This window comes from Phycodurus eques, chromosome 8, assembly GCF_024500275.1.
Source record: "Phycodurus eques isolate BA_2022a chromosome 8, UOR_Pequ_1.1, whole genome shotgun sequence".
Taxonomy (NCBI): Eukaryota; Metazoa; Chordata; class Actinopteri; order Syngnathiformes; family Syngnathidae; genus Phycodurus; species Phycodurus eques.
In genome coordinates, this window is record NC_084532.1 from 21,510,548 (window position 1) to 21,526,976 (window position 16,429).

Consider the following 16,429-nt stretch of genomic DNA (forward strand, 5'->3'; position numbering starts at 1 on the left):
ATATACTTATCAAACTTTGAAAAAAATACAATTCATATTCATCAGTCAAACCCCAAAAAATAATTTTAAATATATTCTTGTTAGAAGGAACGCACACAGGTGTGACGACAGAAAAAAAACATTTATTCTGATGTATACAAAATTAAACAGGAAATCTTTTGTCACCAACTGTTAATGGCATCTTTTTCTTTAATTTATATTTACCAAGGGCACATTCATGTAGCTCAGGTGCATTTCCTACAAAGCAACTAGCAATGACGCTGGAATAAATTCACATTTTAAAGGAAACAAAATCAAAGTACCTCACACACTTCACCCGCATTAGACTTGTCAACATTTGGTCTTAAAACTGTCAAAACCTGAGGTATAAAGTGTCCTCCAAAAGTATTGGAGCAGCAAGGTCAATTCCTTTTTGTTGTATACTGAAAACATTTGGGTTTCAAATGAAAAGATAAATGAGACAAAAGTTCAGAATTCCAGCTTTTATTTCATGGTATTTACATCTAGACCGGCCGACCTGTTCGATGTCTCTTCCTCAGTACACCAGATGTTTTTCAGGACATTCCAAATTGTTGTATTGGCTATGCCCCATGTTTGTGCAATAGCGCTGATCGAATTTCCCCCTTCTCTCAACTTCAAAATGGTTTCCTTTTCTCCCATAGACAGCTCTCATGTTCATGTTTGCATAACAGCAAATTCCGTTTTCACAGGTGTAACCCAAAGCCAAACACAAGCACTAGCTAATGTTTAAGTAATCCCCCAGCAGTCACATGTTCCAATACTTTTGCTCACTTGAAAAGTGGGTGGCTTCAAACAAAAGGTGCTCTATCCTGAGTCGTTTAACATCTCGATGTAAATACCATGAAATAAAAGCTGGAATTTTGAACTTTTGTTTCGTATTCATCTTTTGATCGCAAACCCAAATGTCTTTTGAAAATAACAAAGGAATTGATATTTCCGTTCCAATACTTTTGGAGGGGACGCTATATAGGTGACAAAAACATCCAAAATAGGCTCTCTTCCTGCAGTGTCAAGGTCGGACTGTTTTACAGCATTGCAGATCACCTCGCAGAATGTTCCTAATGTTTGGCTTTGGATGTTTATCTAAGCAAACTGTACCTTGTGCTCTATTCAACTTACATCACACACATTCTAGAATAATTTAATACAAACTGAAAAGTAATGAGGCGGCACGGTGGTCGACTGGTTAGAGCGTCTGCCTCACAGCTCTGAGGACCGGGATTTAATCCCCGGCCCCGCCTGTATGGAGTTTGCATGTTCTCCCGTGCCTGTGTGGGTTTTCTCCGGGCACTCCGATTTCCTCCCACATCCTAAAAAAATGCATGGTAGGTTATTTGACAACTCTAAATTGCCCGTACGTGTGAATGTGAGTGTGAATGGTTGTTTGCTTGTATGTGCCCTGGGATTAGCTGGTAACCAGTACAGGGTGTACCCCGCCTCCTGCGCGCTGATAGCTGGGATAGGCTCCAGCATGCCCACGACCCAAGTGAGGAGAACCGGCTCAGAAAATGGATGGATGGATGAAAAGTAATGAATATGAAGTAGGAGAAGTAAAATAGTGCATTACAGTGAACCCCCAGTATTCAAGGTGATAGTGAAACACCGCTAGTAATACAGCCACCCTAAGGTTTGTAAAAGCCTATAGATGCCACAAGATTGTGACAAAGCACTTTCGTTCTGACTAAATTAAGATCATTCTCTTACTTCAACATCGGTTCTTGGCCACAACACCCGAGCAATACTGTTACATCAGACATAGCTTTTTTTGGCCTTAGCACAAAAACAGCAAATAGGTGAGCTTTTAGGCAAGAGGATAGGATTCCCCCCCCCCAAAAAAATATTCAATTCAGCGATTGGGCAAATACCGAACTGTAAATATGTGGGGGTTCACTGAATTATATATTGGCAACACGTGGAATAAATGATTTTGAGCTTTTTATAATGGTCCTTGTCGCAGGCCCACTTTGCTTTGAATCTGAACATGGCAGCGGCCATTTCAGATTCAAAGCAAAGTGGTCCTTGTCGCAGGCCTAAAAGGGGAGGATTACTGATAAATAGCTCCTACAGGGGTTGTTAAGATACAAATACGTGATGCATACATCAAACTTCTCATGAACAAACAGTAGTGTTTTAACTCCTCATTCGATTGACTATGCTGACATGTCCTCTGTGCCAGATGTGCTTCTTTCTTGGTCCGTTCACAAGCTAACGAAAAAAGGCGCTCGCTTCAGTTTCTGGCAGCCAAGACCACCGATAAGGCTACGCCACCGATGGCGACTGCCGTGGCGCCGAATAACCACTTCCAGCTGAGACCCTGGAGAAGAAAAGGGGTGGAAGACAAGAAAGGAGAGAGAAAGACCATGTTAATTTTTGATAGCAACACAATGGAAGTAAATGAAGTGCCACGTTTTCTCCACCCTCAGTAAAGTCACAAAAAAACCCAGTTGAGATTGTTGGGGATAGAGTAAAAACTGCCTATCTGCAATTACCATACTTGCACACATTATCTTCTGTACAAACAAAATAAAACTGTTTAAAAAAATTCAGCTATCTTACAGAGGGTTAACTGCAGTTCATTTGTGCGGGGTTGAGGTAAACATGCTGCTGTCCTTTAATTGGTCGACAGAGAATTCTCACTTCTGATTCATCATGGAATGTTAAAAGCAGAAGGGGAAAAGAGGAGTTTACTGGTATGACATTTGCATTGAGTTCAACTTTTTTTTTTTTATTATTTCCCAACCTTATGTGTTACTAACTGTCCCGTCTACACACACTGCACCAGAAACAATCATCACCAAGCTTTACTGAGCCGGAACAAACCATGTGGCTTAATCATGCCTGGTAGCAACCAACACAAATGGAGTGTGTGTGGGGAGTGACTGTTGATTCAACCAGATTGCTGTCTAAAGAAGCGCAACAGGACATCAGCTATGTGAAGTTAAGATACAGCATGCATAGACAACTATGGCACTGATGTGGAAACAGAAGTTCAGAAGATTCAGATATCTCTATCCATTTTCTAGAGTGTGAGATACCCAGGAAAATCCAAGCCAAACACGGGAAGAACATGCAAACTTTACACAGGACGGTCTAAACAGATTCAAACTCAGAACTGAGGCAGAAGTGCTAACCACCAATCCACAGTGCTGCCCACCATAGGGACTATCATATATATATATATATATATATATATATATATATATATATATATATATATATATATATATATAGTTTCATGTTAATTCTTGTTCAGCACTTTGTTATAGCTGCAGTTTTTTTTGTGTTCTCTAAATAAATTTGAGTTTAACTTTAGCCAGATAAGTATTAGTTAATTTATTTCATAACAGGCCACAATGTTAATTGTGAAACCAATATAAATGTATAACCCAACTGAAGAAGGGATTTGTGGAAAATTAATGCTTGTAGTGAAGAAAAATTGCAATGCAGTTCTTTCTTGGCCCGTTGCCCAATCATCTACAAGGTTTTGTAATAGTTTTGACATCATCACCATTGACTTGACATTGGGCCGGGCTCAGAAGACTCAACAGGGACTCACCCATGACGACTTAGTCCAGCGTTTGTGTGGGCCGCTGCTGGCGGGGTTACCAAGCATCTTCTTGTACATGGCCTGCTCTGCTCCTCTCTGCTCAGAGTGTTTCTTCACTAGTTTGGACAGCTCTGCGTGGATGGTCTACCGAGGCACAATGGTTACAAATGAGCTTACACGTGTAATGGAAATGTGTCAAGAGGACAACAGCCTGACATTAATACTTGGGCAGTTTGGGAATGATGAACGTCAAAGGGAATGTGGTCAGACTCAAAACATTTTATTCCTAAAAAGTAGATTTCATCTTATTGAAATCAACTTAAATTGAAAAACACTTAAGCCTTTGTAACATGATGCAGTTTGAACATTAGCACTGTGCTTCAAAATAGGAAAAGAAAACTGTACTTGAATGATTCAATTAAAATATATTGTGCATAAAAGCTAAATCAAATGTGTACTTAATGTAAATGTTGAAAAACAAAAGGTTCATAAAAATTTTATACATCGTACTGTACTTTTCAATTACAAATGAATTGTACTTATAAAAATGTAGTATAAAGTTCTTGAAAAGTAAAAATAAATAAGTACTGTACTAGCTTTAAACAAACATTTTTAAACAGGTTTAAACTTTAGGTTTAAAGGTTTAAAAGTTTAAACAAGAACAAAGGTTTATTTCATGTTTTGAAGATTTATTTTCCAAATGTATTCACTGATTCTTTCATGTACCATTAGAAGAAAGCACGCGTACTACATAAAGACACGGTGAGAATCCGAGATAGAGAACGACCACCAAACACAGCCTAAGGTGGAATATTGCCATGTTATAAAACATTGTTTAAGACTTAAAATAATCCTCCCTCGTGCTTTAAACACATTAAAAATTATATGTAGCATTTTGTTAGTACTGAACATATTGTTGCACAAACAGATGCAGGTTGGTCAACCTATGCAAAAGGTTTGGCTCGCAATTTACAAAAATGCGCCCCCTAAGTTTTTGATTTCATACTGATTTACACTTATCGTGTTGAATGAAAAGCTGAAAAAGCCAAGTTGTGTTTGCCAGATTGGTGTAGGACTGTGTGGGGAGTATTCTGGCCCTGAATCCCACACGGCCATAGACCCTTGTATGTCCATCTGTGGGAGCGGAAGAACAGGAGGCACGAGATGGCACCGGCGTGCAAGGCGAAACCTATTTAAAGCCACTTGAAAGCAGATCCTCTGAAATGATGACTCAGCAGCTCAGACTGTGGGATGGGATTGATTTTCTTTGTAGCGCCATCTAGTGGGCCTTCAAAGGCAAAAGGTGCTAGTCAAAAGAGATTTCTGGCAAATGAAATTACAGTTGGAGTTTACAAGGTCCAACTTCTAAGTGCCAAATCTTTTGACTCCTCTCCTTGATCACGACTCAAAATTATACACTGAGGGTGCTAGTTAAAATCGATTACTGTTGCTTGTCACTTTAAATTAATTTCATGAGGACCTCTTACATACATGAAAACTCTTTTGGTTGTTGCCATATTTAATTTCTACTGTTAAAAATTTGTGTTCCTGATTTAATACTTTTGTACTAAAAATAAAATTTGTAATTTATAATTTTATTTGGGGCAAATATAATTTTAAATAATTTTTTTAACTTTATAAATTTATTTGGGGCGAATATCTGATTTCTTCTAACAAAACTAGGGGAATGGAATATTGCAGATTTTTGGGGGGAACACATCTACATCGTGTTGCAGAAAATCCCACTATATCGTGGACATCTGCGTATTATACCGAACGATTTTTTGATGGGTTTTACAGCTTTTGACATTAATATGACTTATGTACATTATTGAAAACATTTTTTTATTAAAATGTAGTAAAAGGTCAACATGAAACATGATGACCGTTTAAGTGGTCCTGGGGTATTTTCATTTTCTTGGGCTCTGATTAGTTGCTGGAAACCATACATTATTGGATAAAAAACTTTCAGTTAGGTTTTAAGCCCTTCAATGGACTTGCATCTTCGAAGGCTTCTGCTAGTGAGTCCAAGTTCCAGAAAGAAGATTCTGATCATTTAGTAGAAAGCAAAACCTCCTGGATATGCTCTGGGAAGGAAGGTTTTATGCACCTTAGTATTAAAGACAAGACAACCAGAAAGAAAGAAAAAAAAAACTACAAAAAAAACTAGACAACCTGCTATGGAATGCCATACCTAGTCATTACTGCCATGTATGGGTATTCACGGCACACAGCATTTATCCAGTACAAGTGGTACCTCGACTTATGAGTGCCCCAACTTTTTTCGGAATATGAGAAGTTGCTGAGACGACTTCTTTGGCTTGACAACAATGAGTTATGAGTGCACTTCAGACCCTCTACTGCTCCAGTTAAATGGGGTGGGGGAAATCGAGCATTTACAGTGGAACCTCAGGTGACTAACAAATTGGATTACAAAAAGAAAAATTCCGACAAATATTGCTTAACCCATGCTTAATGGTAGTCAGATGGAACACTCCGTATCACCCAGTTTTGCTTTCTCCCACTCCACGTAAACATCATTCACTGTACGTATCACGTAGTTAGGGTTAGGTAGTATGTAAATTCATTCGTGTGTTTGTGTCTAGAATGTGGGAAGGTAATTTCTGACTTTAACTATACAAAATTGTATTTTGGGGGGTGGTGGTATTTGCAGATTTGGAACTTTTTTACAGTTTCATCTCCAATCTGCACAATTTTCAATGGAGAGCAGTTTGGGTCACATATGGTTTAAGATACGATATAAGATATACATTAACCTCAAGTATAATTTATGTAGTCTAAACTTGAATTCTGACTGGCATTTTGTTGTATTTGCCATTGCAAGAAGGTCTGAAATTTCCAACTCCCCAGTTTTCCAGCACATAGCATTTGGGTGGGCATTACCTTGTTGCTTGGTTCCAGCTTCAGTGCTTTTCTCAAAGTTTGAATGGCTTCTCCATATTCGCCTTGCAAGGCCATTACCTGTGAGAAGGCAGCATCAGACTGTCAATTTTAATCATGACAAGGAAGCTAAGTAAGTGTGTGAAACGTGTACTTTGCCCATGCGGAAGAGTGCTTTGATGTTATTTGGCTGGTGAGCAAGGGCGGCGAAGCACGACTTGAACGCAGCTTCGTAGTGGTCCAGCTTGAGCTGTGCCGCCGCCATGTTGTTCAGACACTTCACTTTCACATCTATCAACTCGTTTTCCTCCTCTGGGTTTATGTCCACTGTCAAGACACACAAACAAATGGTGATACTTTCTTTTCACAGTGTGAAGGCCAACTTATAGTGCTACCTTTGGAGCTGGATTCACTGATCTGCAGGGCAATGCCGTAAGAGTTGATGGCGAAAGCGTAGTCTGCGCGCTGATAATGGACATTGCCCCTTTCTCTCTTTCCACTGGCCAGTGCGATCTTTTCTAGCGGGGGCAGGAGTTCCAGGTCTGCTGCATCGCAGACTTCCTTCAGCTCCACTTCCAGAGACAGCTCAGCATTGGGCGGCACATCCGGTTCACAACTGGAGTAACACATCATAAATACCATTTAACATGCAGAAATGTTGTGCGGCATACATTTTATTAGATAAATGAAACACTGTCACTACCTTCCCCAGGTACCATATGCATATGTGGCAGCAGTTTGGACGAGAGCCTTTTCGCCCATTTCCATGAGCAGCACTGCGAGATCAAGGGCCTGAAAGACAAAAACAAGTCATTGCAACAATTGCAAAAATGACCACAATGTACCACACTGGACAGCTTTAGGATTGTTCTCATGCATTCCTGCACACAATTGGATAAAAACAAATACTGTGCAATGGCTCCACCAAGTGGTAGAATTGATGGATGACAGATTTTTTTTCCAACCCTTCATAAGAAATAGTACACGTCCAAATTTTAAGAGAAAACATTTTTAGTAAAATGGAAAGAAAAATGGATAAAGAAGGGAATATTTATGTTTAAATTGTAAGCCATTTTGGTCAAAATTAAATAATGTTTCAGTAAAAAATAAATAAATGAAAATATATCGATTTAGGTTCTAATGCAGCAAGGAGAAACCATGTTTAATTAAAAATTGAAAGATCTGAGAACATTTTAGGTCCAATAGGAAGGATTAGAGACAATTATGGGTCAGAATAGGAGGCAACATTAAAATGTTTGGTCAAAATGTAAGAAGGACAGACCATGCATAATCAAAATGCAAGAAGCATAATTCTTGGGTCAAAATAAGAGGGGGAGATCCATTTTTTGGGCTAAAATTATCAGAAGGACAGAGATTTTTGGTCAAAATAAGATACCAAATTTTGGGGGGTCAGAATGAAGGAAGTCGTAATGGAAGAAGTAGATGCAATTTTGTTGTCAAAATGGCAATTTTGCATCAAAACTGGAGGAGTAGAGAATATTTTTGGTGAAAATAGGATGACAAAAGATTTTAGGTCAGAATGTAAGTATATAGACCATATTTAATCAAAATGGAAGGAGGAAACATTTTTGGTCAAAATAGAAAGGTCAAAAAAGGAAAAGACTACTATTTTTGTCAAACTGGATGGAGATACTTTTTTGGGGGAGGTGGCCAAAATCAAAGAAGCTGGATACCATTTGAGGTAAAATTGTAAGGAGTAACTATTTTTGATTATAGTGGAAGAGAGACCATAATCAAAATTGAGATTTGGGGGGGGGGGGTAATGGAATGGAAGATGGAAATCCAACTATTAGCCCATGTTGACAGTCACCATTGCAAATCCAGTAAGAAGCTTCATAAATTGGTCATTGAAAAAATACCACAACGAAGGACTACATGCGGCCAGTCAGTTTTCTCCATTAATAATAATAATAATCCAAAATACTGCTTTTCTAGACTCAAAGACGCTTTACAATTTTCATGCATTATTCACTCCCTCCTCAGTCACACCCTGGTGGTGGTAAGCTATTTGTGTCACCACAGCCGCCCTGGGGCTGCCGTTCTGTGCCTACGGCCGCCACATTCATTCGTAGACAACGTGGGTTAACATTCACTGCCATCGACAGATTTAGAAGTCAAATATCCATGTTAACTGGGAAGGCTGGCAATGAATGGCGGCGGGAATACGAACCAGTGGCCCTCCGGTTGCAGGGCGTACTCTTACCCTCAGCTCCACAATTAATAGTACTTTTAGTGATGGAACAAATTAACCAAATGAAATCAAATCAATTGAAGGTGTTTGAAGTGAATCCTAAACATGTATTACACCAACATGAGGAAGTTGAACTGCAGTACCTGGATGACATCGCCGTCTCCCAGAGTGAACGTGAGCTTGGGTTGTTCCTCCACCAGCGTTCCATCCTTCAGGAATGTTTTAAGACAAATGGTCACATTCTGTCCTTTCTTTGGTCGACTGTCTCGGCCCTCGCCTGCCACCAGGACCTTTTTCTTCAGTTGTTCATTACCTAGAGACGAACAGTTTTAAATATTACAATTACAGAACACATCATTAGTATTCCCGCATTTTGTAGCCCCTGACTCTAAGTACATAAGCTGAGGGTTCAAAATCATGAAGAAGAAAAAACAAAAAAAAAAACAGCTTTCGCTTCCGCTCTCAAGGGCTGTAGGTGGGTATGCTGAATGCGCTGAAACCATGGACCGGAAAATATTGGATGCTACTTCGTCTAGCATCTTTTGTATGCCTAAACACCCCTACATGATTGAGCCGCTTAATGCATCGAGTGGCTGGAATATATCCCACGGGATCATCATGGGCTTTCTACGCCATGACGAGAGGACCTAGCCACCAGCTAGCTCGCGAGCTAACCAGGGTTCATGTCGGCCGATGGACGGGCGGCGTTCCCACCTCGCTTGGTGTTTGTATTCGGTCTGCGGGTCTACATAACAGAGAAACTTCAAGGAAAGTCAACCATTTATTAAACACGACAGCACATTATTCAGCAGATATCTACTACTAGTACCCATAATGTTTTGCGTTTGAACATATTACAGTAGCCTGGATAACAGTAACACTTGGGAATATAAATAACGACACCGAGCTACTCTGTAAACTGTGGCATCCAGGGAAGATGCATTGTATGGATAACTAGCAAGCTAACTGCATGCTGTAGTGGTAGAAATAGGCCAAGTAATTATAACGAAGTAACTTGCGCCGGATAACTGCTGATGCGAACGAAGGCACACGAATGACTTCATAATGGGGGAGGAGCAACTCATGCGAAGGGCCCAGTGCACTCAAAAACATCCTGAAAACTGAAAATGGTGAAAAACAGTTTAACGTTACTTTAATGTTTACTGTTGTCGTACTAGAGCGGCTCCAACTACCGGAGTCAAATTCCTTGTGTTTTTTGGACATACTTGGGAAATACAGATGATTCTGATGGCAAAAGAGAAGTTTGACTAACCCAAATTAACAATGTAGATAAACTTTTTCTGACGAGTCGTAATTACATACCTGCATGGGTTTTCTCTCTCCCACATCCCAAAAACATGCATTAATTGAAGACTCTACGTTGCCCGTAGGTGTCAATGTTAGTGCGTATGGGTGTTTGTTTCTGTGTGCCCTGCGATTGGCTGGCGACCAGTTCAGGGTCTACCCCGCCTCCTGCCCGATGATAGCTGGGATAGGCTCCAGCACTCCCGCGACCCTTGTGAGGATAAGCGGCTCGGAAAATAAATGAATGGATGGATGGAAATTTAACCCATGAATCTATGAACAACTGTGTTAAAGAAAAAAACCGCAAGTACCGAATCGCGAATGCACGGGGGAACGCCGTATTGTTTAAACTATCTTCCTACTCTATGTTAGCCAGTAGTCAATAAGCAAAGCACCTACCTAGCATATCCAGCCATTCCTGCGATGCTTCTTCTCGGTCTGTCTCCTCATCTCCGCGTTCCTTGTGTGAGTCCCGGCCCTCCCCGGCGCCGGCGTCTTCTAGGGGAGGGGGGTCGTCGTCAATGTCATCCTCGTCCAAGACCTCAAAGTCCTCCCCGCTGTCGAGCAACGACGTCCGGCCGCTCTTCTTGGCCGGGTCCGCCGCGCTGCTCTGACTATCTACGGTGTCCATAATGTTTCCCGTTCATAAGTTGGAGTCGCTAAAGTGAGTTCATGAAACGTTTCGTTAAATTTTTTAAACGTAGTATGACGTCACGAATCAAGGTCCTGTTTGTGACTATTTCAAAACATCTCGACCCGCTTCGTTTCGGCCCTCAACATGCCCATAAGCGACAGTTATTGTTGCTTACGGACTCGTAAATAAAGAAAACGTGCACAATACGTCACTATTTTCAAGCTTTCTTCACATTTCTGAAGGATTTTACAAAGTTCTCTCGCGGTCGCTTCAAGGATAGATGGTCTCGTGACAGGTAGCCTTGAATTCGTTATGCTAGAAAGCTAATTGTCTTAACGCTAGGGACAGTCTTTTTCTACTATTTTCATCCCCCCAAAAAATATCACGTATAGCTTACCTTCGAACACGGCCGCTCGCTTCGAAGGTCCAACTCTTCAGTACGTTCAATTGAAGGTGAAGTTATGTATATTTATTTAAATAGTCAGTCTGCCCATGGCGGATCGAAGCAACAGTTTCGCCACAAGCCTCTACTTCCGGTTAACCTTGCGCTACCCGTGGCATTACGGTAATCAATGTTGGAGACAGTTTCAAAGTAAAATCTTGAATTTATTTATGCCGTTTCAATATATATATATATATATATATATATGGACGTACCATCCATACCACGTTACCACCTATTCAGGAGTATAATAGACCTGCTTTTTGGGTGACGTTCAATTTGCAGTCAGCGAAATCACCAACGTTTCATCTTATTTTGAAACGGGCTCGTATTAACCGTAATGCTCAGAATAAACGGGTATGCCAAATCAACCAAGAGGCGACTTGATTTCCCTCCACACACGTACTATTTGTGCAGTACTGATTGATGCTTATAGCTTTTCAGCGTTAAAGTATGTTTCAGATTTATAGAAGTTGTACATGCAAGCGACTTTAATCACACAATACAGTTTATCCGACATAATCCTCAATTGACGGACAGCTCGAGAGCTTTTTTTTTTAATCTAGTGAAGGAAATTGTATTAAATAAAAAAAATTAATAAAAGTGTGTGTTTGATTTGTATTTGGATTATTCTTTGTTCTCAATGGAACCGTAAATTGAATTTTCTGCAACAGGAAATGTGTCTGGCTGTTCAGTACATTATAAACAATACCAATCATTAATATCATTACTGCAAATTAATTCCACCGAGCAGATGCTAATATAAATACACTTATTAAATTTACACTCTTAATAATTCAAATAATACCTATAAAATGGCACTTTGTGACAGTGTCGCACTGCTTACACATTCCCTGCTCTCCCTCTCAATGATGTGCATTTCAGCAGTTCCCTTCTTCTTGCATTTCCTTAACAATTAATAAAGGTTTTAGTTTTGCCACAGAATTAATGACTTTACATTATTCCCTACGGAAAAACGTATTGTGTACCACTGTAGCATTTTGCACAAGAGAGTCAAACAGTGAGTAAAATAAAAATCAAATAACATTTATTTTTGATGCATTGTTTCTTCTTTCTGATAAGCAAATTATGTTTTTTCCTCCTTTCAGTCTAAAGAAACTTTACAATATAAAGAAACATACAAAGAACATCTTTATTACCTACACAAGACATCTACGTCCCTAAGACAAGATTCCCAACTAGCCTAGCATGAAATACAAAGCAAACCAGGAGACAGACTGCTTCATATTGAACACTGCAGGAGAATCCATTATGTCCCGCCCAATAACCCCAACCCCCTCCTCCCTCCCACACTCAACATGACCAGCAGATCTTACTCCTAATGGTACAGTATTATACATCACAATAGAAGTACAGAGATGATCCATATACACAGAGGACTGAGAGAGTGTCTGTACAGGACTCCATATCAAAGGACACTGTTTTTCTTTTCACCCCGTCACGGTCATTTAATAACAAACTCCTCTTGAGTGTTTTCAATGGCTAAAAAAATCCTTCATATTAAAAACTGCAATATGAGGTCAGGTTTTAATGATTACTTCTAGTCATCTCTGCGTCCTAGAACAACTTTTTTTTTCTTTTCTTTTTTTCCCCAGAGTGGACATTTAGCCACATGTGAGCCAAATAGTCAACGGGTGTCCTCTTTCCTCTATGAAAAAACATGGACAGTTTCATTAATAATTTACTCTCAGCTGTACTCATCGGTAGTGACTGACATATCAAAACATGTCCATGATATCAAAATGCATTGTACAGTATTTACAAAAACAAAACGAAAAATTAAAAAGTAAAGAGGGGTGGTATTTGAGGAAAGAAAGGGAGGGTACGTGTCATTATGTTGACCGGTGGGAGTGTCTCCCTGGGCGGCCTCCTCTGGGAGCCAAATCCTGGAGATATCCACCCAGCACATAACATAACAATATAATTTTTATCCCTTTAAACTCAGGCCAAATGTACAGGAATAATCATGTCACTTAGAAGATTCTGTGGACGTTCTGTGGATTATTCTTACTGCTGAATGGATCAAAACAATCTGATAAAACAACAAAGGAAAAAAACAAACATATCACTTAGTTGATTCTGTCATCTTTCCAACAGTCTGGACTACTTAACCAATGTATGAAGAAGTATTAAGGCCGTGCTATAAAAAAAAGAGAAAAAACGAGTACGTGTTAAGAGATTTTGAGAGTTGTAGTTTTTAAAAAGTTGTAGTTTTTCTTTTAAAGTTGGAAGAAAAAACGTATTATTAAGGAGTAAACGTGGCATTATCCTGATAAAACGCTTTATTTCTTTAAGAAAAAAAGTTGTATTATTATGAATGAAATAGTTTTATTTTATGAGAATAAACTTGTAATATTACGGTTCAAGGCATTATATTATTATATTAGGTTGTATTTTTTTTTCAAACTGATGATGAGAAAATAAGGTGACAAAGTTGTACTTTAAGAAGAAAGTTGCATTTTCTTTTTAAGAAAAAAAGTCATAACATTAGAAGAATAAAGAAGTCTTTTTTCCAAGAAAAAAAGTCAGATGATTACAACAATAAAGTTGTAATATTATGACGATAAAGGTTATTTTTTCCCCCCCAAGTAAATTTTTTTTACTGTATCCCTTTAGAATAAATGTGTAATATTATCAGAATAGAGATGTATTATTTCAAGTGAAAAAAAAGTCACATTACAAGAATAATAGTTTAATATCATGAAAATAAAGGTGTATTTTTCCCCCAAAAAATTGTAATATGATGAGAATAATGTACTAATATTATGAACATAATTGTTTATTTTTGCAAGAAAAAAGTTTAAGAAAATGTGAAAGATTAAATTGACAAGATCCTCAACAGGTTTATGCTTGTACAAATCTGACTTTATTCTCATAATACTATGACTTTATTCTTGTAAAACTATAAATATTGCCTTAACAGTTCAACTTCATTCTTGTGATATTCAAACTTTATTCTCAATATCAAAAATATTTTTTTTAAAATTCATTTTGACAATACAGTTTATCTTTGCAGTGTGGCCCTAATACTCCTTCATACCAAAGGGCAAAATCACCACAATTGAATTCGAGTCCAAATAAACACAATAAGTCTTGAATCGAAAAGAGGTCATGTTAAACTCCATTAAAAAAAATAAAAAAATAAAAAACTGATGCAGGGGGTAAACACATTTTAGGGATTTAATAAAAAGGAAAGGAATAAAATGAATAAAAGGACAGCAATATGGGTTAAATATTTACACATGAGATCAAATCTGTTGGCTCACCTCAAAAGATTCAACCTTGACGGATTTATGCTGCATTCCATGAAACTGGGAAAGCGGAAGTTTCCGACCTCAGACTAGGAAAAAGTGCATTGTAAAACTGCTTCAAGTCAGAGTTGCTTTTCATGAACTTGGCGGAAATCATGATGTACTTTGACATACAGTGGATAGTAAAAGTCTCCACACCCCTGTTCAAATGCCTGGTTTCTATGATACAAAAACATGAAACCAAGAGGAATTTCAAAACCTTTTTGCACCTGTCACCTCTACAACTCAATTGAATTTTTGTTTATCCTTTTCGAGAGGGGAAGTAAAAATAAACAACTGAGAAAATGTGGTTGCACAAGTGTGCACACCCTTAAAACCGGGGAAGTGGCTGTGTTCAGAATGAACCAATCACATTCAAACTCATGTTAAATGGGAGTCAGCACACACCTGGCACCATTTAAAGTGCCTTTGATTAACCCCAAATAAAGTTAAGCTGTTCTATATCCACTGTCCATCACATATGTATATGTACTGTATGTATGATGTACTATTTGTACAGTACATGGAGATACCTATCTTTAGGTATTTGTTATAATATAGATTGCCATTGAATACAACTGATTTGTGGAAATTAATTGTCACAACATAAAAAGAACATAAAATACTGATCGAGTGTTTTTTTGTTTACTTGTCAACAAAACACTTTGAGCTCCGAATGTGATATTTCCCATTACCCAGCAGGCCTTGAATGGAGCGAAACACCTCAAGATATTTGTCAGGAGATAAAATTAAAAAATATATATTGCGCATTTTTTGGGGGGCCTGTGCTTATTATTTCTGCCATTGTTGAGCTTCATGACTGGTTGAATGGACTGGGTGTGATATTTTGGGGGGAGGGGGGCTCCAAGGCTCATGACAAGGAGGGGTGGAGGGGGAGTGGTCGCAGCAGGCGAGGAAGAAAGTCTCATGTTCTTACTCCCATTTTACAGACGCTGGGATGGGGGCCCTTGAGGGGGGTCCTGCTGTCCATGGGCATCCCGAGGGGCTGCGCGCCGATCCACACGGATGAGGGAGGAGAAGGGGAAGGAAAAAGGGCAATGCAAGTCACACCAAGGGTGGATGGGGAGGATAAAAGGGAGATGAAAAAGTAAAGTAAAACATAAAATAAAAATAAAAAAAGAATCACACACTCATCGTCATGTTGGGTGAATACTGTAAAAAAGAGAAAAAAAGAGAGGGAAGGGAGAGAAAAGATAAGCCCATACTCTTTTTCAACTTAGTCAAGCAACGATGGACTAAATGCAGCCCCCCTTTTTACAGCAGCATGTCATGTAATATTATGTGAGTACACCAGCAGCAAGCAGAGCGCAGTACATAGGAGGAGGAGTAGTACAGCCCACAGAAGAACGTTAGAAAATATAAGGTGGCAGTGATAGATTGTGATGCATTATCAGTATCATCGTAAGCCTTTTTGAGGATATTTTGCATGCGCACGTGTTGTGTTGCTATTTCCATGCGTGTTTGGTTGTGCATGCCATTTTGTTGTGAGGGCAAAAAAAAAGAATACTGATCACAATCTTAAACTACGTCCACCAGGACTGTTCTAAACATTTAATGGATTGGATTGATGCAGGTCAACTAAATATGGAATTGAACTGAATTCAATTCTTAATAAATGACTGGTATTCAACAGCAATTATAATTATTATTATTGTTGTTTTTTTGATGGGATGCTTTTCAAAGTGACCTTTCAGGTTTAAAATTAGAACTCTTTAGATTTATCTACACACTGCACTAATTACCTCTCCTATGCATGGAAAATGTAGAAAAAATCAAAAACTGGATATACATAGTATGGACTAAAAAACAAAATCACAATTTAAATAATATACACTGCATTAAATATAAAATAAAATAAAATATATATGTAATAAATAAAATACAGTGGACCCCTGCATACTTGTGGTTCGGCACCCGCAAATTCACCTATTCATCCATCCATCCATTTTCTGAGCCGCTTCTCCTCACTAGGGTCGCGGGCGTGCTGGAGCCTATCCCAGCTGTCATCGGGCAGGAGGCGGGGTACACCCTGAAC

The 16,429-nt window shown here is 38.9% G+C and overlaps 2 protein-coding genes across 3 annotated transcripts in view; both read right to left on the minus strand.

Moving 5' to 3' along the window:
• Positions 1-102: 102 nt before the first annotated feature.
• fkbp8 (FKBP prolyl isomerase 8) lies at positions 103-11,157 on the minus strand. Its single transcript, XM_061684362.1, has 9 exons — positions 11,018-11,157; positions 10,386-10,645; positions 8,825-8,994; positions 7,173-7,261; positions 6,865-7,085; positions 6,624-6,796; positions 6,473-6,550; positions 3,578-3,712; positions 103-2,335 (listed from the first exon to the last, which is right to left on the minus strand). Exons 2-9 carry the CDS (start codon positions 10,615-10,617, stop codon positions 2,249-2,251), a joined length of 1,185 nt encoding a protein of 394 aa, XP_061540346.1. The 5' UTR covers positions 10,618-10,645; positions 11,018-11,157; the 3' UTR covers positions 103-2,248.
• Positions 11,158-12,375: 1,218 nt separating this feature from the next.
• The window catches only part of ssbp4 (single stranded DNA binding protein 4), a 118,094-nt gene continuing 114,040 nt past the window's right edge, over positions 12,376-16,429 (minus strand). The window contains exon 17 of one of the 2 annotated variants that reach the window (XM_061683607.1): positions 12,376-15,379. In XM_061683607.1, coding sequence (XP_061539591.1) covers positions 15,299-15,379 — 81 coding nt within the window. In that variant the 3' untranslated portion in view covers positions 12,376-15,298. Of the gene's footprint in view, positions 15,547-16,429 lie in introns of both variants that reach the window. The other variant, XM_061683608.1, reaches the window with a different exon arrangement.

What these genes read in the sequence shown, in the direction of transcription:
- fkbp8 (XM_061684362.1), bottom strand. Translation starts at nt 10,617, where the DNA reads ATGGACACCGTAGATAGTCAGAGCAGCGCGGCGGACCCGGCCAAGAAG. An exon ending in CAGTGAATCCAGCTCCAAAG is followed by an intron (nt 6,797 to 6,864) that starts GTAGCACTATAA and finishes GTGTCTTGACAG; the next exon opens with TGGACATAAACCCAGAGGAG. An exon ending in AGCTGGAACCAAGCAACAAG is followed by an intron (nt 3,713 to 6,472) that starts GTAATGCCCACC and finishes GTGCCTCGGTAG; the next exon opens with ACCATCCACGCAGAGCTGTC.